An 18,624-nucleotide genomic window follows, 5' to 3' on the forward strand; every position below is an offset into this window, starting at 1 on the left:
CAATTTAAAAAAGCCTATTTTGTATTTACTTCTCTCTTCTGTTATTAGAAAATCTGAACCAGGGAATATGCTGAAAAGAGGAGTGACATTTTCCCAGCTGAATCCAGCTGGATGAACAGAAAATTGTTTCGTTCTGAATGCTCCCTTACATAGATTCTGAAATATTAAGTGTAAAATACTCAATGTACTTCGGGTACTACACTAATGAAAAAAATACCCTCACACCAAAAACGTCCCTCCCAAAAACAAAGCAAAAACACCACCAAACAAAGAAACAAACAAACAACAACAACAAAAAAACCAAAATAAAACAAAAAAAGGAAAAATAAAGAAAAAAGGAAAAAAAAAGAAAAGTGAAAATGGAAATCCAGTATTTAGTTCTTCAGGAGTTTCCATAAAACCAGAAAGCATTTCAGAGGATTTTGAAACCATCATTCTCCACAAGCTTACACGACAAATCATGTGTGATGACAGGTCCAGAAAATTATCAGGAGTCTTGTGATCTTCGATGTTTTTTCCTTACAGTCTCAGTTTGTGTGACTAAACAATTCCTTGGCAAATCTGGCTTTTGGTTTTGGAAAAAGTTTGTAGCCCTTTGGCTGCAGAGCTAACCTCAGGGACCAGAAGTCTAGAGATTGAGTAAACAAAAAAAAAAAAAAAAATCTAGTTTTAAAAATCATGTGCTTTTCAAAACAACTTTATGAGTTTTGAGGTTTGTGGCATGGTTGTTGAGGGTGTTAATATAGGAGTATCAGTTCACATTTGGGAGGATGAGCTTTCTTCCCTGTGTATCAACATGGCAATGCTCCTTGTGCTGGGGACAGTTATGGATACTCAGTTGATGCTCCAAGGAATCATGTCCCTGGGGCCAAACTTGTTGTTTTTCCAGGCAAATTGTGGAGTTTTGTTATTCCTTTGTGGCAGAGAGCTGGTGTCCTGCAACTCCAGATGAAAAGGTGGCTTGGGGTATTTAACCCAGCCGTTGCTGTTCATTTCAATGAGAGGTGATGCCTTGGCCCAGCATGTCATGGTGTGAAATTTGGATAGGTTTTCAGATGAAAGAAAATGGGCTCTTTTTACTGTGTATTTTTCTGCAACATTGAGCTGTTTGATGTGATTCCCAAAATGGAGCCATTGCTGCAAAATCCAAACATTTTCTGTGCAGCTCTTGGGAATAAGGAGGACAGAGGACCCTCCTCCGAAAAGGGATAACCAGGAGTGTTATATCACAAAATATCTAAGTCTCAAAACCTTTTTCTTTTGAAACTGCAGTGATGGTCACTGTAGAGACTCCTCTGTAGCTTCTGTGGCACATTGTCACTATAAGGCTAGGAAGTGGAGAAAGAATACAGCAACACTACTCCTCTTCCGAGGAGCCAGAAGGAGTGATTTATCAAAAAGCCATGGCAATTTTATAAGAGAGATCACGAAAAACAAAGTAGAAAAGACTCACTGGTCAAAGAAGGCAACACCTTTTTGAAAACATGCTTTCTGTAAAATATCACGAGACACTCACATGGCTCCCATGCACCCTGCAGGTGGATAATCATTGTTATAACTTCTTGTCCTTGTGGAGGCCTGAGAAACTCAAGGCTTCAAGGGTGCTTTTTCCCTGGTTCCCAGCAGTATCCCATGACAGCAGATTACAGCTGTGTTTGAATTAAATTTATTTCTATTCTTAGCCAAATTAGCACATGGCTATCAGCTGCCTGGAGGTGGGAAGAGGAAGGGTAGCCCATTGCCTGGCAGTGATAGCCTGTGAGCTGGCACACTCCCACCACTACCCTTGCAAAAAACACATTTTCACCCTCTGTTACTCACAGTGTGAACCAGCAGTTGCTCAGGCAGCAGCCAGACAGCTTTTCCCCAGGAAGAAAGTGCTCCAAGCAAGGCTTCCTCAGGAGCTCTGTGTCAGCTGCCCTGTCCTTCTTCATTAGGTGAGGCAAGCACTGCTCTCCCTGCAAATACTCCCTGTGTGATGCCTTGTAGTGCCATGGGAAAATTGTCCCTCTTGGAGTTCTGGCCACTGAGACACAATGCTTCAGAGTGGGAAGGTGAGAAGGGCAGTGCTCACCTGGGGGCACCAGCACTGCCTTTTCCACCTGCTGATGCTCAGTGTGCACAGAGCAGAGCCAACATTTGGAAAAGTCCCTTTGCAAAAGCTCCAGCTTGTGACCCAAATTCTCAGTCCCCATTAGGTGATACTAGAGATGTTGTTGCTATAAAAAGAAATCTTCTCTCAGAGCTGTAGCCATACAGGAATATCACAGCAAAGCCACTTTCACATTTTCTATGGGTTTTTTTCCTGATTATCAGGATATAAGCTTCTCCACAGTGCTCTGCTCGACACTTCCAAAATGGCATTAATAACCCAGTGTAGGATCTGCTGGACTTGCTGCTGGATGTAGGGCAATTACTGTCTCCTATCTCCCACCAGATATTCTACTTTCTGCATAAATAAGGATTTCTTCAATGTATAAGACCTTGGCAGGACACAAAGGGGACTGTGAAAAATTCAGTGTTTTCCCACTACAAAATTCAGTCCAAACTCCCAAAATTCTCTGTAAAGTGAAATTATGATTGCAAAACAGTGTGTGCTGCCACCCACACTCAGTCAAAACAGACAGCCTCAGGAACAAGGACTTTTAGTCTCCTGTCAGCCTCACCAAGACAGCTGTCTACAAGAGCCTGGGAAAACCAGGAGACAGTGCAAGTGACAGCCAGGTCAAAGCCGTGATCTCCAAGTGGCCATGGCCAGTGGAGAGACACCCCTGAACAGCCTCCCTTGTGGCTGCTGGGCATGCAGGTACCCATGTTGGGCTGGTTCATTGCTTCTCCTTCTTTTCTTTTATTAACCCTGCAATTCCTCCTTCAATTTCAAGAAAGAAAGACTAGCTTACCTAACCAACAGTAAGTCTGAAAAACCCCAACCCACAAAGCAGTGACCAGCTCCTCTGTAAGTACTGTCCCTGGCCAAGGCCAGCCTATGCTGAGGGTGGCAGGGGTTAATGAAGGGGGCAGAGTGACTCAGGCCATCCCATGGGGTACTTCTGCTTTGGGCTGCTGGGTAGCAGATAGTCTTGGCTGGAGATGACAGCTGAGTTTGTAGAAAACCTGTATAAGCTTTTGTTCTGTTATGGTTTTCCCAGTGCGTGCTGCTCTGATCCTGACTGTCAACAAGAGCATTTCACAAGAGGGCCTCTAGATTGCTGACAAGTCCTAAGTAAAAGGAGGGGTAATAAAAACCTAAAGAAAGAAGATATGACCCAGATATATTTCTATTCCTCCTTCCTTCCCTCCCACCCTTTATAAGGAAAGAGATCACTTCTTAGAGGAAAAAACACAGCACCTGGAGAAAAGCTGCATCTTAGTTACCCCCTTATTTTGTTGTGCTGCTGATGTGCATGGTCCATGCTGGAAACAAGGAGTCACTTGTGAGAATTGGTGGCTGAGGGAGCCTGGACCAAAGGGAGTCCCTCACCCTGCACAGTGTTGGAACTGGAACTCACACTAGCAGGAACTCCATCAGATTGGGTGTGAGCCAAAGTACAAAAAGAAGATAAAAAGGCTGATGGAGAAAAGGAGAAGGCAAATATAGAAGAATATACAACAAATCCTGTAGCCTGCACAAGAGAAGATGACTATGGGAGTTCCTTATAGCCTACCAAAAAATGTCTGGGGTATATTCAGAGAAGACTTAAAAGGAGCCAGATAGTCAGATTCAGGCAGGCTGGGGATATGCATTGGACTTGTTTACACAGGAGAAGTCTTGTTTACACAGACTGGAGAGTTTGCTGTCTGAAATGCTGTAGGTCAACAGGAAGCTTCTGCACTCAGCTCTGGAGCTATCTGGCTCAAAATAAAGCTCTGTGTTGGATGAGGTTAAATATAAAGACGTAGAGATCTCAGAGATTTTAAATTATAGGTCAATTGACAGGGTATAAATCAAGAGGGATCCCCTTCGTTGCCTCTCTGTATTCGTCATTGTAGAGCTGGACACATAAAGTGAGCAACCTTATGGAGTTGAGGATGTTTGTATACCTCAGGCCTTGATTACTCAATTAGTCTGAGCATTTAAGAACTCCTGGATTTCTCTCTCGGAGGGACAGAAGTTACTGGTCTTAAATGGCTTTTGGCACTACTGAGTGCCTCAGCTTTGATTTTGTCCAATCAAGATTGAACTGATCTGCTACTCTTCATAGTTTTCTCCAATTTTCTGTGCTCATCAGGTCAGGCTCCAGCCCTAGAAATACTTAGGTACAAACCTTTATGCACATCAAATAGTCCCTCTGGTCAGATGAAAGCACATTCTGAAGTCTTTGAAGAGCTGAAGCCTGAGTCCTGGAGGGAAGGTACTGTCAGCTTGCAATACCAGTTAAATATTGGGCACCTCTACGGCATGATGAAAATACTAACCACTGATGTTCAGTATTATTTTCTGCATTGTGTGCACTTTTTAAAAAATGTTTTATAGCAGCACTGATATTCAGGAGAACTGCAAAAGCTGTTTACTTTCGGAGTGCAGTAATTTATCCTGTCAGAAGGAATGGGAGGAAGGAGAATGAAGGCAGGTGTTTTCAATAGCAGTAACCACTTACTGTGACAGACATCTGCAGAAGGCAAAGGGAGAACTGAGTCACTGCTACAGCCACCAACAGCAACACATCAGTCTTCTCATTGCTGGGGATTTGCTCTGCTTTCATGACAGGTTTACATGGGCTTCTGATCCCATCACGCCTCTCATGCCACTGGCCACCCCCTTTTCTTATGTGGCTACTGATTTTAGGTCTCAGGTTGGTGTTTTAAGAGAGAGGGACAAACCAGATTTTCTTTAAGCCCAGTTTGTTTTAAAGAAGTATCCATTGGATGCTCTGAATGGTTGTCACCTTTGGAAAGGCAAGCAAAGATATTCTGCTGGGCCAGATTTCCATGCTGCCATGGCAACTCTGCTTGCAGGACCCCAGCTAGACACTTTAAAGGTGTACTTGATATTTTCAAGAGACTTACAAAGGGCTGACAGTCATATAGACACAGACTCAGTGTGCAGTTGGAGACGAAAGTGGGCTACTGCCAGATGACTATAAAACTGATTAAATAAAGTAATTTTTAATGTTAGTAATTTCCTGGTTTAATGCATAATAGGCAAGTGCACTCTGGATCCTGTTAGCAGAAGGTACATGGAAAAATGACCAGATACATTTTAGACCCAGAGGCTGTCTCTCCACTATAATAAAACAGAGCAGAGATCATTACCTGGCCCTGAGGGCTGCAGGCACAGCACTGTTGTATCTGTACTAGTAAATTCTCAAAAACTGGATCAGTGTCTCTGCCCTAACTACTGCCAGACCCATGCTAAGTCCTGGCTGTGTCTGGGAGAGTGTGAGCAGCTTCAGGTCCAGCATCACTGAGAAAAAGTTGAGCTTGGTTCATTTGCTTTGAAGTTGCCTGAAGACTATGTGGGCTGTGCATGGAGCTGAGATGTTACAATCCATACATGAGCTGCTTAATTTAGCTGCTGTGACCACCCTGCCTGAACTGGTGCTCAGTTTGCCCTCCCCTGCAGCCTCCACCTTGTCTGGGCAAAGTTCAGGCTGCCCATACGTGTGTATGAGCAACGTGGATGCTGAGTGAGACTTTGCCATGATTTTAATTGACAGCTGAGCTTTACCCTTCTGTACCACTGCAATTACACCCTCTGGGCTGGAGCTCGTGTAGTGCAGTTCACTTATGTCACCTTCTGGCTGCTGTCACAGCACAGGCTGGGGGTCAGGCAGTCGCTCATCCATGCGTGTGCACCCCGGGCTGTCTCCAGCACGCTGCCACCTTGCCTTGAACTGGATGCATGGCTCAGGAAACCATTTTTGTCTCGCTTCTCCACTGGTTTTGTCAGGATCCAGCTTCAACTGGGGCAGGACTAAGCCCCATGAAAGATTTTAAGTCTGAGTCCATTGTAGGGAAGAACTTCTGGAGGGTGGGGAAACCTCACAAGTGCATATTAGATTTGAGCTTCCTCCTGTTGTTTCTGTGTCAGTATAGAAAAGCCACAGCATTATTTGCAGTTGTTTCCTTTATCTTCCCACTGGCTTTCAGAGAGGAAATTTGCCTGTGTTTTGACACAGCAGTAAGAGTTGCTGTGTGAGACTGGACAAAACTTTTGGAGGAACAATGCATGCTCCCCACCACAAATACAGCAATTGTTCTAAATATCCTACTTCCAAACAGCATACTTCAGGGAATATCTGCTATTGTCAGAAATTGCAACAGCATCTCAAATAACCTGTTTCTAAATACCACCTTTCATAGTTCCATAATAAAAAATATCTGGTTGCCAGTTTATCTAACCTTACTTGGGTGTCTCAACAAAAACCACTTGGGGCTTCTTTTCTGTTGAATGTAGCTTAAGTATATGGAAACAGAAGCCAGGGTGCTCATTTCTTCTGTTCAGAGTGAATGAGTAATGTGAGCATATTCAACATCTTCAGAGGCTTGAATCAGAAAAGTGACAATGAATGAATCCTCCATGTTCAGGGGTTCTCTAGTGAGTCTCTTATTTTTTTGTTGAAGCCTCTTCACATTGAAGGAAGAAGCTGGTAGAGCTGCCAAGCCAGGGGCTGATTTCTCCTGTGACTTCACCCTGGACACTGCCAAAGGGGCATCTCCTCTCATTGTCCCTCATATTATGCAGGGAACAAAAAACACTTTTCAAAGTCATCTGGATCACAGGATGGTCCTGACTGCCTATGCCATGCCTATGGCTCTGCTGTGGTGCCAGCCCCAGAAACTCAGAGAGAGGACCAGAAGTGACTGTGGGGTCATCTGAGTATGTGCATCAAGTTTTACACTGTACCTGGCCACCTAAGCTTGGGGAATATTTACTTGTCTCATTCAAGTAGTCATACCAGAGAGATGCCTAGACAGAAACATACATTTGTCTCATCAGATGTAACCCCAAGATCCCAGCATGGTCACCAGATACAGAAAGATACAGAGATACTCAAACAGACACAATTCATTTCAGCCTGAAGTGTCCATTTGAAAAAATGAAGTGTACCATGAAAGTGCCTGTGGTTCTCCAGAAACAGAAAGGGCTCCTAGTTGACATGTACCTGTCCCCATTGGAGGACACCTAGGGAATCTCACCCAAAACAAAGGTAGAGAACTGCCACATCCCTCCACATATTGTGTTATAGTTCACTCTGTTAACTACAAGAATTTGTCTGGCTTGAGGTTCCCATTGTTGTGTCTTCTTATCCCTCTTCCTTTGGTTAAAGGGTCTTTTGGTACCTTAGTAGTCTTCCCTCAGAGAGTCTCTCTGCAGCACAGATAAACATGCATGGCCTGTTAGTCTTATGAGAAAAAAAACCCTTTTCCCTCAAAATGAACCTTTTCCTTTTCAAGCATGAAGATGCCCACAGGAGTGGGATGTTGCCATCACTGAAGCTGGTTTACAGTTTTGGCAAGACTGGCTCTGAGGCAGGAGTCCAACCTTGGGATGTCTGGATTGGGTCCTGGATGAACTGGATTCCCCAGGAAATCTCAGGGTTGCTGCTAGTTTCTGAACTCATTTAGGAGAGCAAATATGTATTTGACTGAAATAAAAATATAAAACTAAGCCACTGCTGCAATTTTCCCTCCTGATATTAAGAAAGCATTTAGTTTAAAAAAAAAATCAGACAGATGGCAGGGCTGTACCTAATGCAAGACTGAGCATTTTTCCAGTGAATTTAAGGTGGTCTGAAAGAGATTTAAAAAGTCAAGGGATGGAGGGAAAGGTGCATTATTGAGAATATATAAAAGAAAACCCTAATATCTTTCTTGCTTCAAATTACATTGGGAAGGTTTTCTTCCTTTTTCCTAATTAGCTTTGCAGTGCAGAGCCATGCCTGGTTTATTCAGAAGCCTCTGGGTGTCTGCCCAGGTACTCCAGGGTATCCTTCCTCTGGTAACTGGTCAGCAGGAAGGGCAGGATGAGGTGTTAGGGGCAGTGCCTGCACCCCTCAGCCATTGCTGAGGTCTCCTAGGCAGGAGGGGACCCCAGCCTCATGAATGGTCTGGCTCCAGCAGCACTAAACCTTCTGTTTCTCTCTCCCATTTAGATTTCCCTGGTTTTGCTTTCTGCCACTGCCCTTCGAGTCAGCACCATGTCTCCCACCACGTGGGGTGTGCCAGAATTTTAATGAGGCAAAAAAACAAAAGGTGACATCTCTGAGGTGCCATTTTGCAGAATAAATATGGAGAATTTTGTAGCTATCAATAGGTCATGACTCATTTATAAAAAATGCAAATGAAATAATCCTTTAGGCAAAACAGCACTGAAAACCTTGGATCTCAGACAAATTATTCACTTGTTTGAACTGTCCTGTGGGCTTTTCTGGATTGGAGATGCCTGATTCAGGTGCAATCATTCACCAAGAGACTTCTGGACTTTTGCCTTAACCCCTTCCTGGTTTTTTTTTTCTGTCCTTCCCCTTCTACCCACATGGCAAATGAGATTTGGGCAAGTCATCTGCTGATTCCTTCCTGCCATCTCTTCTCTTTTATCCTGGTGGTGATGGTGAACACACTATTTGGACTGAAGCACTGGAATAAAATAAATGAACACAGTTTGTGCAACAGAGGTGTTTGTTTGTTTTTCCCCTGATGATTTACAGGGAATTCTGCAGTAGGCAATGCAAGAGGAAGGATAAGTGAATTGTTGAGGGGGTCAAACCAACACATCTCAGCTGCATTATCCTGCAAGCTGAGCAAGCTTGCAATCCCTCTGGAGATTTTGAGTTGATTTGAGGTTTTGATTGGATGTTTGTAGACTTTGATGCTTTTTCTCTAAAGGAAAATGAAAAGAAACCAAGTGTGAATGTTTAAACTGCATTTCCCATAGGTTTTGTGATTTCATACAAATATACTGAGATGAGATTCTTAATCAGAAAAATAAAGAAATTTCACACTATTCTCCATACCCTTGTCATAAAGAGGTATGGGGTTTTTTTTCTCTTGGATAGTTCATTGCTTTGTAGACCCTGAGAGACATAGCCTGAGGGCTGGGAGCTGGGACAAGAACTCTCTTATGTGCTTTCCAAAATATTCCCATTCAAGCACCTGAACATGGACTGTTCCATCTTTGTGAACCCTGGACCGTGGCCAGACCTGCTGTGCCCACCCAGTGTTTGCTCTTTGGACTTTCCACCACTAGTTCCCCAGCTCCTGATATTTTTAATGTACCCATCCAATGAAGGAATAAATCCTTTCAGCCCTGAGACTTGGAGCAGCTTCCTTGTGTGCAGGAGGAGGGATGTGGTGGTGACCTTCTTCATTCATGAGGAGACAGAAGTGGAGATGATGACACCAGGAAGGAGAGGACAGCCTTCCTTCCTCTCTCTGAGCAGTTTCACTTCCTGAGACACTTGACATGAAAAATGGGCACCAGATCTGGCCAGTGCCATACAATTTACATGTGTCTCTGGATCTACAGAGAGCATCATACAGTATTCCTGTAGACCAAAGAGGTGAGTTTGTCTTTTGGTGCCAAAATAAATCTGGAGATAGCAATGTGAATGCCCCAGTAATTATGTGGGATTTCTTTTTTTTTAAAGTTAATAAAGTTTGTACTGAGAATAAAATAAAATTTTAAAAAATCCCCTACTGGTGGATTGGGAAAAAATACAACTCTTTTTTTGTGTCTCTCCCATGCCTTACCCTCAAGGAAGGTCATTGGCTAGGACCTTATTTTCATTTCCATCAGGAATGTTTTTTAGCTGGCACACAAGCTACATGTGCAAATAGTTCAGGAGTTTGGGAAGCTGCTTTACTATTTCCCCCTATAACTAACAATGGAAGCCCTTTGAGAACGGTACAAGCCTCAGTGGACATTCCCATGTCTCCTGACACGCAGGATTAGCTGCTCTGCTCAAATATTTATCTTCTCCCTGAGGAGCAGCTGTCTGCCTGCTCTGCAAAGCAGCCCAGCTGTGGGGAGAAAGGCAGGGGAGGCTGGAGCTACCAGCACTGGGTTGCCCACAGAGCGGGGCTGTGAGGAGAAAAGCTGATTTGCAAATACAATTTGGGTTGATCTGAGTTTATTCTGTCACAGTGAATTCAGCATCAAACTGAAGAAAAGCAGAGGTGCTGCACTGTGTGCAGAATCGGCCAATTCCAGCGTGTAATAGGTTAGCTCAGTGCAGTTGTGCTTCTTTGCCTTGCTCAGTGAGCCCCCAATTTGTCTTCATTTTCATTCCTGTCTCTACCTCCACTTTGGTCTGCTTTTTGCAGCCTGTGCCTTTCTGGATTGATTGCACAGAGCCTGTCCCACTAAGCTAGGCAGAGTACAGACTGATCCTGTTTAGTGTGTACAGATATTTTTTAATGATCTGTTAACCAGAAACATGAAAACTCAAGCTGTCTTTAACAACAAATATTCAACTTTAAAAAATTCTGAGAATTTCTAGTTTCACATTGTTGATAGTCACAGAAAGATGGAACATTTCAGAGATGTGTGCTTTGGAATACAAGTAGTTTATGCCATCTTTTCTGTGATTAAGGCCCATTAGAAGAAAATAGGATACAGACATCCACCTGCATAAATCAGTTTTGAAAATGGGACCTAGTCTTAAACCTGCATGCAAATATCTTCATATATGAGGTCGCCTGTTATAGCTCAGAAAAGCTTTATTAATTGTTTTGGAAGCTGAAGCAGAAACAATGGCTCACTATGGGGAACATGGTATAGCTGCCCTTATACAAAGCATTTCTACCTCTCCAACAGCAACCTCAGTGTTGCACAGGTGGTAGGTGAAGTGGGTATGCAGGACAAGCTGAATTTCTGTCCCATTGGAAATACCCCGTCACCCTGGGAGAAGTTCCCTAGTCAGCTTGTTGAGCACGTGCTGTTGATGGTGGTGCTCCAGAAGGAGAGGTATGGAACCCTTTTGAGTGCAACTTTGGTCTGAAATTCAATTTGAAGAGAAGCAAAAATGGCCCAAATTTACAAAAGCTGAGCAGTTGACCAGCTGAGAAGAGAGGAACCTCACAACAATGCATCGGTGGTGGGTGGGTGATTCCCTTGCAGTGATGGTCAGAGCTCCTGGCCTGAGGCTTCCAGCTGGGAACTCCACCATACCTTTGAGCATGGCTAATTCCAGGACCTGGGGCTGCCTGGCAGCAAACCCTGCCACTCCCAGCAGAGACATGTCTATGCCTTGGCGTGCCCAAGTTGCCAGCAATAGCAAGCAGACCTCCTAGCAAAATCAATGGATTTTTTGGAACACTGCAGAAGGCAGCTCCCTTCCAAAGCCCAAGTGAGCAAACAGCATGTGAGACAGGGCAAGCCAATGGCAATATGTTGCCATATAATGATCCTGTTTCTTTTAACCCATCTGTTTATTTCTTTGAACAAGGAGACACAAAGAGTAGGTCTGACTGAAGAGGAGTGTCTTTGTAACACCCCTGCCCAAAGAACAACGTGCAAAAACCTTCCTGCCAAAAGATGAAACCCCAACTCTTGTGTGTGTCTGGAGCTAACACCCAGTTTTTAGGAATGACCAAACACAACCCTGGCTTTGATGGATTTTATTGCAGTAACTCCATCAAACCCAGTAAGGAGTGCTGGAAATCCTGGCTCATAACAAGTATGAATAATGAATATCTCTGGAATTTTTTCTAAGACCTTGTATCCATTTAGAATACGCAGATATATTAATTTATGGGTTTATAACTCTTATTTTCCCATCTCTTAAGACAATGAATTTGCATGGCATATTCACAGACAGGAAGATGATCTTTTTGCACCAAAGAGATATGTGTGCAGTACGTAGAGGTCACTGAATACACAACTAAATTACATTTCCGTTCAGGGTGGTATTAGAATGGCACCAGATAGCAGAGCAGGTTTAGTTCAGGAAATGAATGATACTTTATGTAATCAAATCTGCAAGGGAGATTTGGCAAGGAGGATGCATACAGACAAACTATTGCTGAGTCTGGACATGGCATTAAAAACATTAGTTTTTAAGTTGTGGGGGATCACTAAAGACCTGCAGGAGAGGAAAAGGGCAGATCACTTCAATTTATTTAAATCTGAGCCACTACTAGCAGAGACACAGACTCTGATACTGAATAATCAAAGCACTGGTGCACTATTTATGCATAGGAGTTAGTGCCACTGTCTCTGTGGTCTTATGGCTACTTGTACATGCAGGGATCAGTACTGCAGGTACTTCGAGGTCCAGACAACCTCATTTAAGTGCATTTGTTTGGGAAAGGCAGCAAAGGCACTTTGTTGTTTTGGAGAACTGAGTCCTACTATAGCAGGAGTGATGCTCCTACAGCCACCCCTTCTCAGGCTGAAGAGGTATGCTAATTGATTTGCACACATGTGAGCATTCATCCAGCCACCTAAAATGATATTTTAATGTGTTATATCACCAGAATGTCTTCCTTGGGGAGGAGCATTCCTCCCACTCCTTCCAAACCCAACATTTCTATCAATCAGCTTAATTATACTCTAACCACAGTGTTGAAGTCTGACTCTCTAAAGCTCAGATGCCATATTCTCCAGGTGATTCCAGCAAAATGTGCCATATAAAACCAATGGGTGATCCTACAGAAATATCTCTCTCCAGTTTCCCAGGACTAGGGACCATTATTCATATCAGACCAGTCTCTGCCAGCTCACACAGAGCATTCCCAGTCCTGCACTGGTCACAGTTTTTATCTCTGCAATGCAAAGAGTAACGACACATTTCGAATGAATGCTGTGTGCTCGTCTTGCAGTACTAGAAGAAGAATGGATGTGCTGCTCCTCTGGCCTTCCTCACTTCTTGCAGGCTGGAGAGTGAAAGGGGTGTCTTTGGGGCTGCAAGAGAAAACTGAACCTCAGACAGCCGGAATTGCTAATTATTATCCTCTGAAAGGCTGCCAGGAGAGGTTTAGCAGCCTCCACCCTTGGAGGTTTTCCAGATCCAAACAGACAGAGCCATGAGTAATCCAGTCTGATCTCAGAATGAACCCTGCTTGAGCTGGGGTTAAACTGGAGACCCCCAGGCCCTCTTCCAGCCTCATCTATCTTCTGATTCTATAAAAGAAGCTATGTTTTGATAGCATATGGAAGAGACTTTCAAGAAACCTGCATGTTATGTTCATGAGCTTTCAAGGGGAAACACAAGAATAGCTTGAGTCTGCACCGCCACACTCCAGAGTAATACAATTAAATTAACTGATCTGCTGCATCCACTTGTCACCCAGGTATTGCCTGGACTTTATCTTGAGTTATGTGACAAAGTGATTGTGCTAAAGAAAAGCAGATTTTCAGTGTTTTATATCTAAATGCTCGAGAATTTGGAGGGGCAGTTCAGGGTGCATTTGTAGCCACAGAGGGCATGTGGGAGACAAACAGAATTGCTTGGACTGGATTTGATTCCCTACTCCCACTACTGTCTCTGTCCACACATAGCTGCTGTGTGAGTGTGGTCTTTGGCAGCCTCCCCTAGTCACCCTAGAGCTTTAGGGGTTGCCTGAGCAAAGAAAAATGCAAAGGAGGAACATTTACCAGGGCACCACCACCACCACTGCTGCAGGGCTGAAGCTTTTATCTTACCCTCACTTGTTAGCCTGAAAATCAAACTTTACCTTGATAGGGGGGAGGGAATTTGGAGATTTGAACAATCTTGTGCTTAAATGTGATGACACAGCAATAAGACAAGGTACATACTTCAGGGAAAGGTACATTATAGTTTGGGCTTCCCCATTAGGATTCCATGGAAAGAATCAGTGCAGAATATGTAGCAGCATTTTAACACTTTATAGCATCTCCTTCCCTCTTTAGAGGGAATGTACTGACTGAACCTTTATGCAATGATTTGCTGGCACAGTACATTAAAAAATTTGAAGAACTCTGCTTTCTCCATCACAAAAAAAAAAAATACATGTATTTGAGGGTCTGCCCTTCGGATTTCAGAAATTCCTGCAATATAGATTTAAAGACAAGTTAAAAATAACACTGCATTTCCAGCAGCAAGATTTTAAGAATCAGATGTCACCCTACCTGACCTCAATTAAGTCTGGCTGAATCAGCTGGATTGGATCAAGCAGGGTGTGAAAATCTGTATTTTACCAGTGGGGAGAGAAAAGAAAACCAGTTGGAAATTTTAGTTTGAAGCTGGTTCAGTAGGAAGAGGAGAATTTCAAGTGTGAATGCATGTATGTGTTCGTGCATGTGCTGGGGAAAGCAGGGTTGGCAAAGGAGACAGAGGAGAGCTTTGTGTTCAGTGCTTCCTCTGACACAGCTCAGCCTGTTCCTATCTCCCAGTTTCCCTTCTGAATGTGCAGGAACATGCGGTGGCTCCTTGTTCCCACCATCTTCATCATCCCTTATACTCAGCAGGTAAGTTCATTAGAAAGAAGAAAAAGATTTTCCCCTTCCTCACTTTGTCCTGGTTAAAAGTTTTTATTTGCTTTATGACGAATTAAATTTCAGAGAAGTAAATTCCTCATAAAGAATAAGGAGCCGTTCCCTACTCCTGAGTAAAGTTCATCTGCATCTTATTTACTGCATCAGTCATGTTTTGGTAATATTTTTTCTCTCTGTACATTAATATGACTTGGTGGGAAGAAAAAAGTGTTAGGGAAGCTTAAATAATTGTCACTGGTCACTGACCTTGCTTGCTTTTTTATTTATTTATTTATTTATTTTTAATTAAAACACAAATGAATAGCTGATGCAGTAAGAAAGTAAACATCTTATCCATGCTCATATTCCATATGTATATGTATACATGTGCTTGCAAATATATATATATATATATATATATATATATACAGACTTCAGGCTAGTTTTATAAATGAGAAAGACACCTGGGCTGTGTTATACTTTGTCTCTTTTGAGACAATTTTAAGTGATTGCTTTTTTAAAGGTATTTGTGTCAAAGGCAAATTTCATTATTTATTTACCTAATTTTGAAAATCCACTTTACATATACACAGTGTATTTTTCCTTTACAATCAAAATGGATGTCAACAGAATTTTCAAATGCTGTCTCTCCTCTATCTGCATATTTAAAGCCAGACTAAGATAATCAAACATTAGTGATAATAGATTGCCTATTTTATTATTTGCTTATTTATGCCATACTGAGCTTGTTCAAGCCTTAAAACATAGGAAAACAAACAACACATGAAGGGTTCTTACACAAAGGTCTCATTTTCTGATCTGCCCATAGGATCAGGAAAAGTATGCAAGGGGCTTGTGTGATGTGAATAGCTTTGGTATGGAAACCTGGGGAAGTACAAATTAGAAAAACATTTGACCTGTAAACTATGCAAGCAAACTTTACATTTTCATTGTAACTGAACAGATATGTGAAGATTTTTCATGTAAACTGATGTTCTCAATAATTCCACAGTTAAAACTGTCAGCTATTTGCCTGATGGTGCTTTTCTTACATTGTAAGAATATTTTAGTCTCACACCTTTCATCTTTCTTTCCCTAAAAAGAGGAGAGAAAACTCCCCTATGTCTGTAGGTTCAAAGCATGTTTCAATTTGTAATACAAATCAAACACAGGGGTTGAAGCTCATAAGATACTTCCTGCTACACATACCCATTTTGAAACATGATATCTGACTCAAGCCACATAACCTCATATTGCTGGCATATGGCCAAATTCCTGATGATAATAACAACAATAATATTCTGCTTGTAAAGAAAGAAGCAGAAAGGAACTGTTTCCTAAAGCAACCATATTGTCTTAAAGACTGCTAAATGTATAGGAACACCTGCTTGTCCTGTTTCCAGAAGAATCCTTGAAGAACCTTTATATTCCAAGGCACACATTCATAAAATTAACATAATGGTTTATATGAAAGGCTTAGCTGCCTTAAAAAGTACACTTGAGTTAGTTGTTTCTATATTATTGCTGCATTCAGGTAAAAAGGATTAGAAGAAATCCTTTACCAAATGACACATTTATGAAACTATCTTCATACTGCGTGGAATACCACATGACATTATTTAACATCTACTTACTATATGAATTGCTTATGTAAATAAATATCTAGCTTAAAAATCATACAGCCAAAGGAACTTGAAAGCTACTACTTTGGAGCTTCATTAGTAGCTGCAGATTAAGATATCACAAGTATAGTTGTAAATGACCATAAAAAATGGGAATTAGGGATAGAAAAAAAGTCTTTTAAGAGGTCATTTACTACTGCACTCAGTTAAGCCAGCTCAATTATGCTGCAAGAGCTTTACTAGGCTATGGCATATGAAATACTGAATTCTGCAGATACTTCCAGTTTGAAAATTGAGCAGCAAGGAACCCCAGGTGAATGATCCCTTCCCTTTAACATCTCTGCTGGAGGTGATTTCTACACCAGTAGAGCCTTGCAGTTTGGAGGAGCAGACAGAAACTGATAGGCTGGGCTTCACATGCCCAGAAACAAAAATATAGGATAGATGTTTCAGTTTTTTTTCTGCAAGCCTGATGGTGATACTGACACCTGATGAGGGGCTGGGTCTTCTCTCCCTTTTGCTCTCTGGGCAGTCAGAGCAGTATGGTAAGAGTGGCTCCCAGGCCCCAAGTTGTATAGTGGCCAAATGCTGTGCATGCTCCCTCTTAACTACAGAACCAGTCATCCATGGAGACTAACCATACCATGATCTGCATTTCTGCTGAAATCAGCAGCATGAAAAGATCTAATGCTAAGATCTAAACTGCTAAGTTTTAGTTGTAGTTCTTAAAAAATGCAAATAGACTATAACTATCTCAAATAGATCCTTTCACACTGTGCGAACTGAATCTGCCCCCATACTTCTGAAAAAGAAGCCCATTAAGAATTAGTTCAGTCTTCCTTTAATTAAAAAAAAAAAAAAAAAAAAAAAAAGAAAAAAGAAGAAATAAAAAAAGGAAAAAAAGAAAAATACATGACTTCTGAGACAGAATGTGTAAACCAGTAAATTCTGGCTAGATCTTGACTTCCTACTGCTGATACAAATCTCTTTAATGAGATGTGTCTTTGCTCCATAAGCCCTGGATTCAATGAAAGCTTAGTCATGCAAATAAATGCACTCTTAGAAAGTGACCTATTAAACTCATTACAGCTACTAGCTCCCTTATTAGGACTAATTTTTTGCATCTAGCACAAGAGCATTTGTAAATACTATAATGCTCCTTCCTAAGCATCTACTCTAATTTTGGAGCAAAAGTAACATGCAAAAGGTTTCCTACTTTAAAAGGGTCTTGCCATCAGAACTGGCACACAGGCTGGCTATAAAACAATGTGAGGAATCAAATGCTAATTTGATAGGGAATCAAAAGTTAATTAATTTGATAGAAGGTTTCTAGGAAGGAATACTTACAATAAAACCACCACCTACTTTAAAACACTAGTTTTTAAACTTCAGTTTTGTTCTATAAAAGGCAAATGAAAGACCAGTCAATTGTGTTTTGTACAAGCAGTAGGCCAGGCTCAGTGGTGGAACATCTCAGTGTATGATACTGACAGATGAAAGTGGTCCTCTGCCTTCTGCCTAATCCTCACAGCCTCTCTCACTTTTTGATCTTGTGAAATGAGAAGTGTGGCATATCTTCATGCAACTTGTCAGTTTTTTCCACATTGACTTCATGTTATGCTATTCCAGCTACACATAATGCATTGAGTGCTCAAAATAGCCCACTGTGTGTTTTTCCAGAGCCCACCAGAGCAGCCTGGAGATAAACCTACAGACCCTGGTGAAGTCCAGCGCAAGGAGGTTTGCCGCTGGCCGTGCCGGTGCCCGCTGGTGCCAGCCTGCACCCCTGGGGTCAGCCTGGTGAAGGATGGCTGTGGCTGCTGTAAGGTCTGTGCCAAGCAGGCAGGAGAGCCCTGCAATGAAGCAGATGTCTGTGATCCCCACAAAGGGCTCTACTGCGACTACTCGGGAGACGAGCCTAGGTATGAAACAGGCGTTTGTGCATGTAAGTTGTTCTTTCACGTTCCCTTCTTGAAATCCAAGAGGGTGGGGACCATCAGGTGAATTGTTTTGAAGGAAAACTCTGCTTGCAGGTGCTGCACAGCTCCGTGCTAAAGAAATTATCCTGATTTAGTCCTCCAACTGCTCAGTCAGATAATCTGAGAGTGGAGCTGGGACTGTATTTAAACTTACCTGTGTTAGTGAAACCAGTGCATTGTGCACAGGCGTGTTATTGACACACATGCTGATGTGATTTACAAAGCTGTGGATGTTGTAAAGACTGACCACATTTTAGTACTGTTTAGCAAGACCCACATGCTCCTCCCATGTTAGTAACTGTTGTTCACCCTTTTCAGATCTGGTAGCTGTAGGATGTGAGCTGAATGGAGTTTATTATGCCAACGGGCAGACCTTCCAGCCTAACCAGCTTTACAAGTGCCTGTGTGTCAGCGGGACAATCGGATGTACCCCTGTATTCACACCAAGATTAGCAGGAAGTCCCTGTGCCAGGGTCCCAGGCAGAAAGAAGTCAGGACAATCCATCTGTGGCCTGGGACAGCACAAGCAACTTCAATCAACCAACTACAGGCTGATGTCAGGTGAGCCTGGCTACACTGGTAAACTTTCCTGTACACGAGCCTTTCTGCATTTAGTGTCCCTGGCTCCAGCAGCCAGGCAGGC

At 42.5% G+C, this 18,624-nt stretch overlaps 1 protein-coding gene across 1 annotated transcript in view; it reads left to right on the top strand.

Annotated features, from left to right (window-relative positions):
• Positions 1-18,624, top strand: part of CCN6 (cellular communication network factor 6) — a gene marked incomplete at its 5' end in the record, with an annotated part of 39,919 nt that overhangs the window by 18,052 nt on the left and 3,243 nt on the right. The window contains 2 exons of the mRNA XM_079298919.1: positions 17,663-17,947; positions 18,300-18,542. Coding sequence (XP_079155045.1) covers positions 17,663-17,947; positions 18,300-18,542 — 528 coding nt within the window. The remainder of the gene's footprint in view (positions 1-17,662; positions 17,948-18,299; positions 18,543-18,624) is intronic.

This window comes from Erithacus rubecula (genome assembly GCF_903797595.1).
Source record: "Erithacus rubecula genome assembly, chromosome: 2".
NCBI classification, from domain to species: Eukaryota; Metazoa; Chordata; class Aves; order Passeriformes; family Muscicapidae; genus Erithacus; species Erithacus rubecula.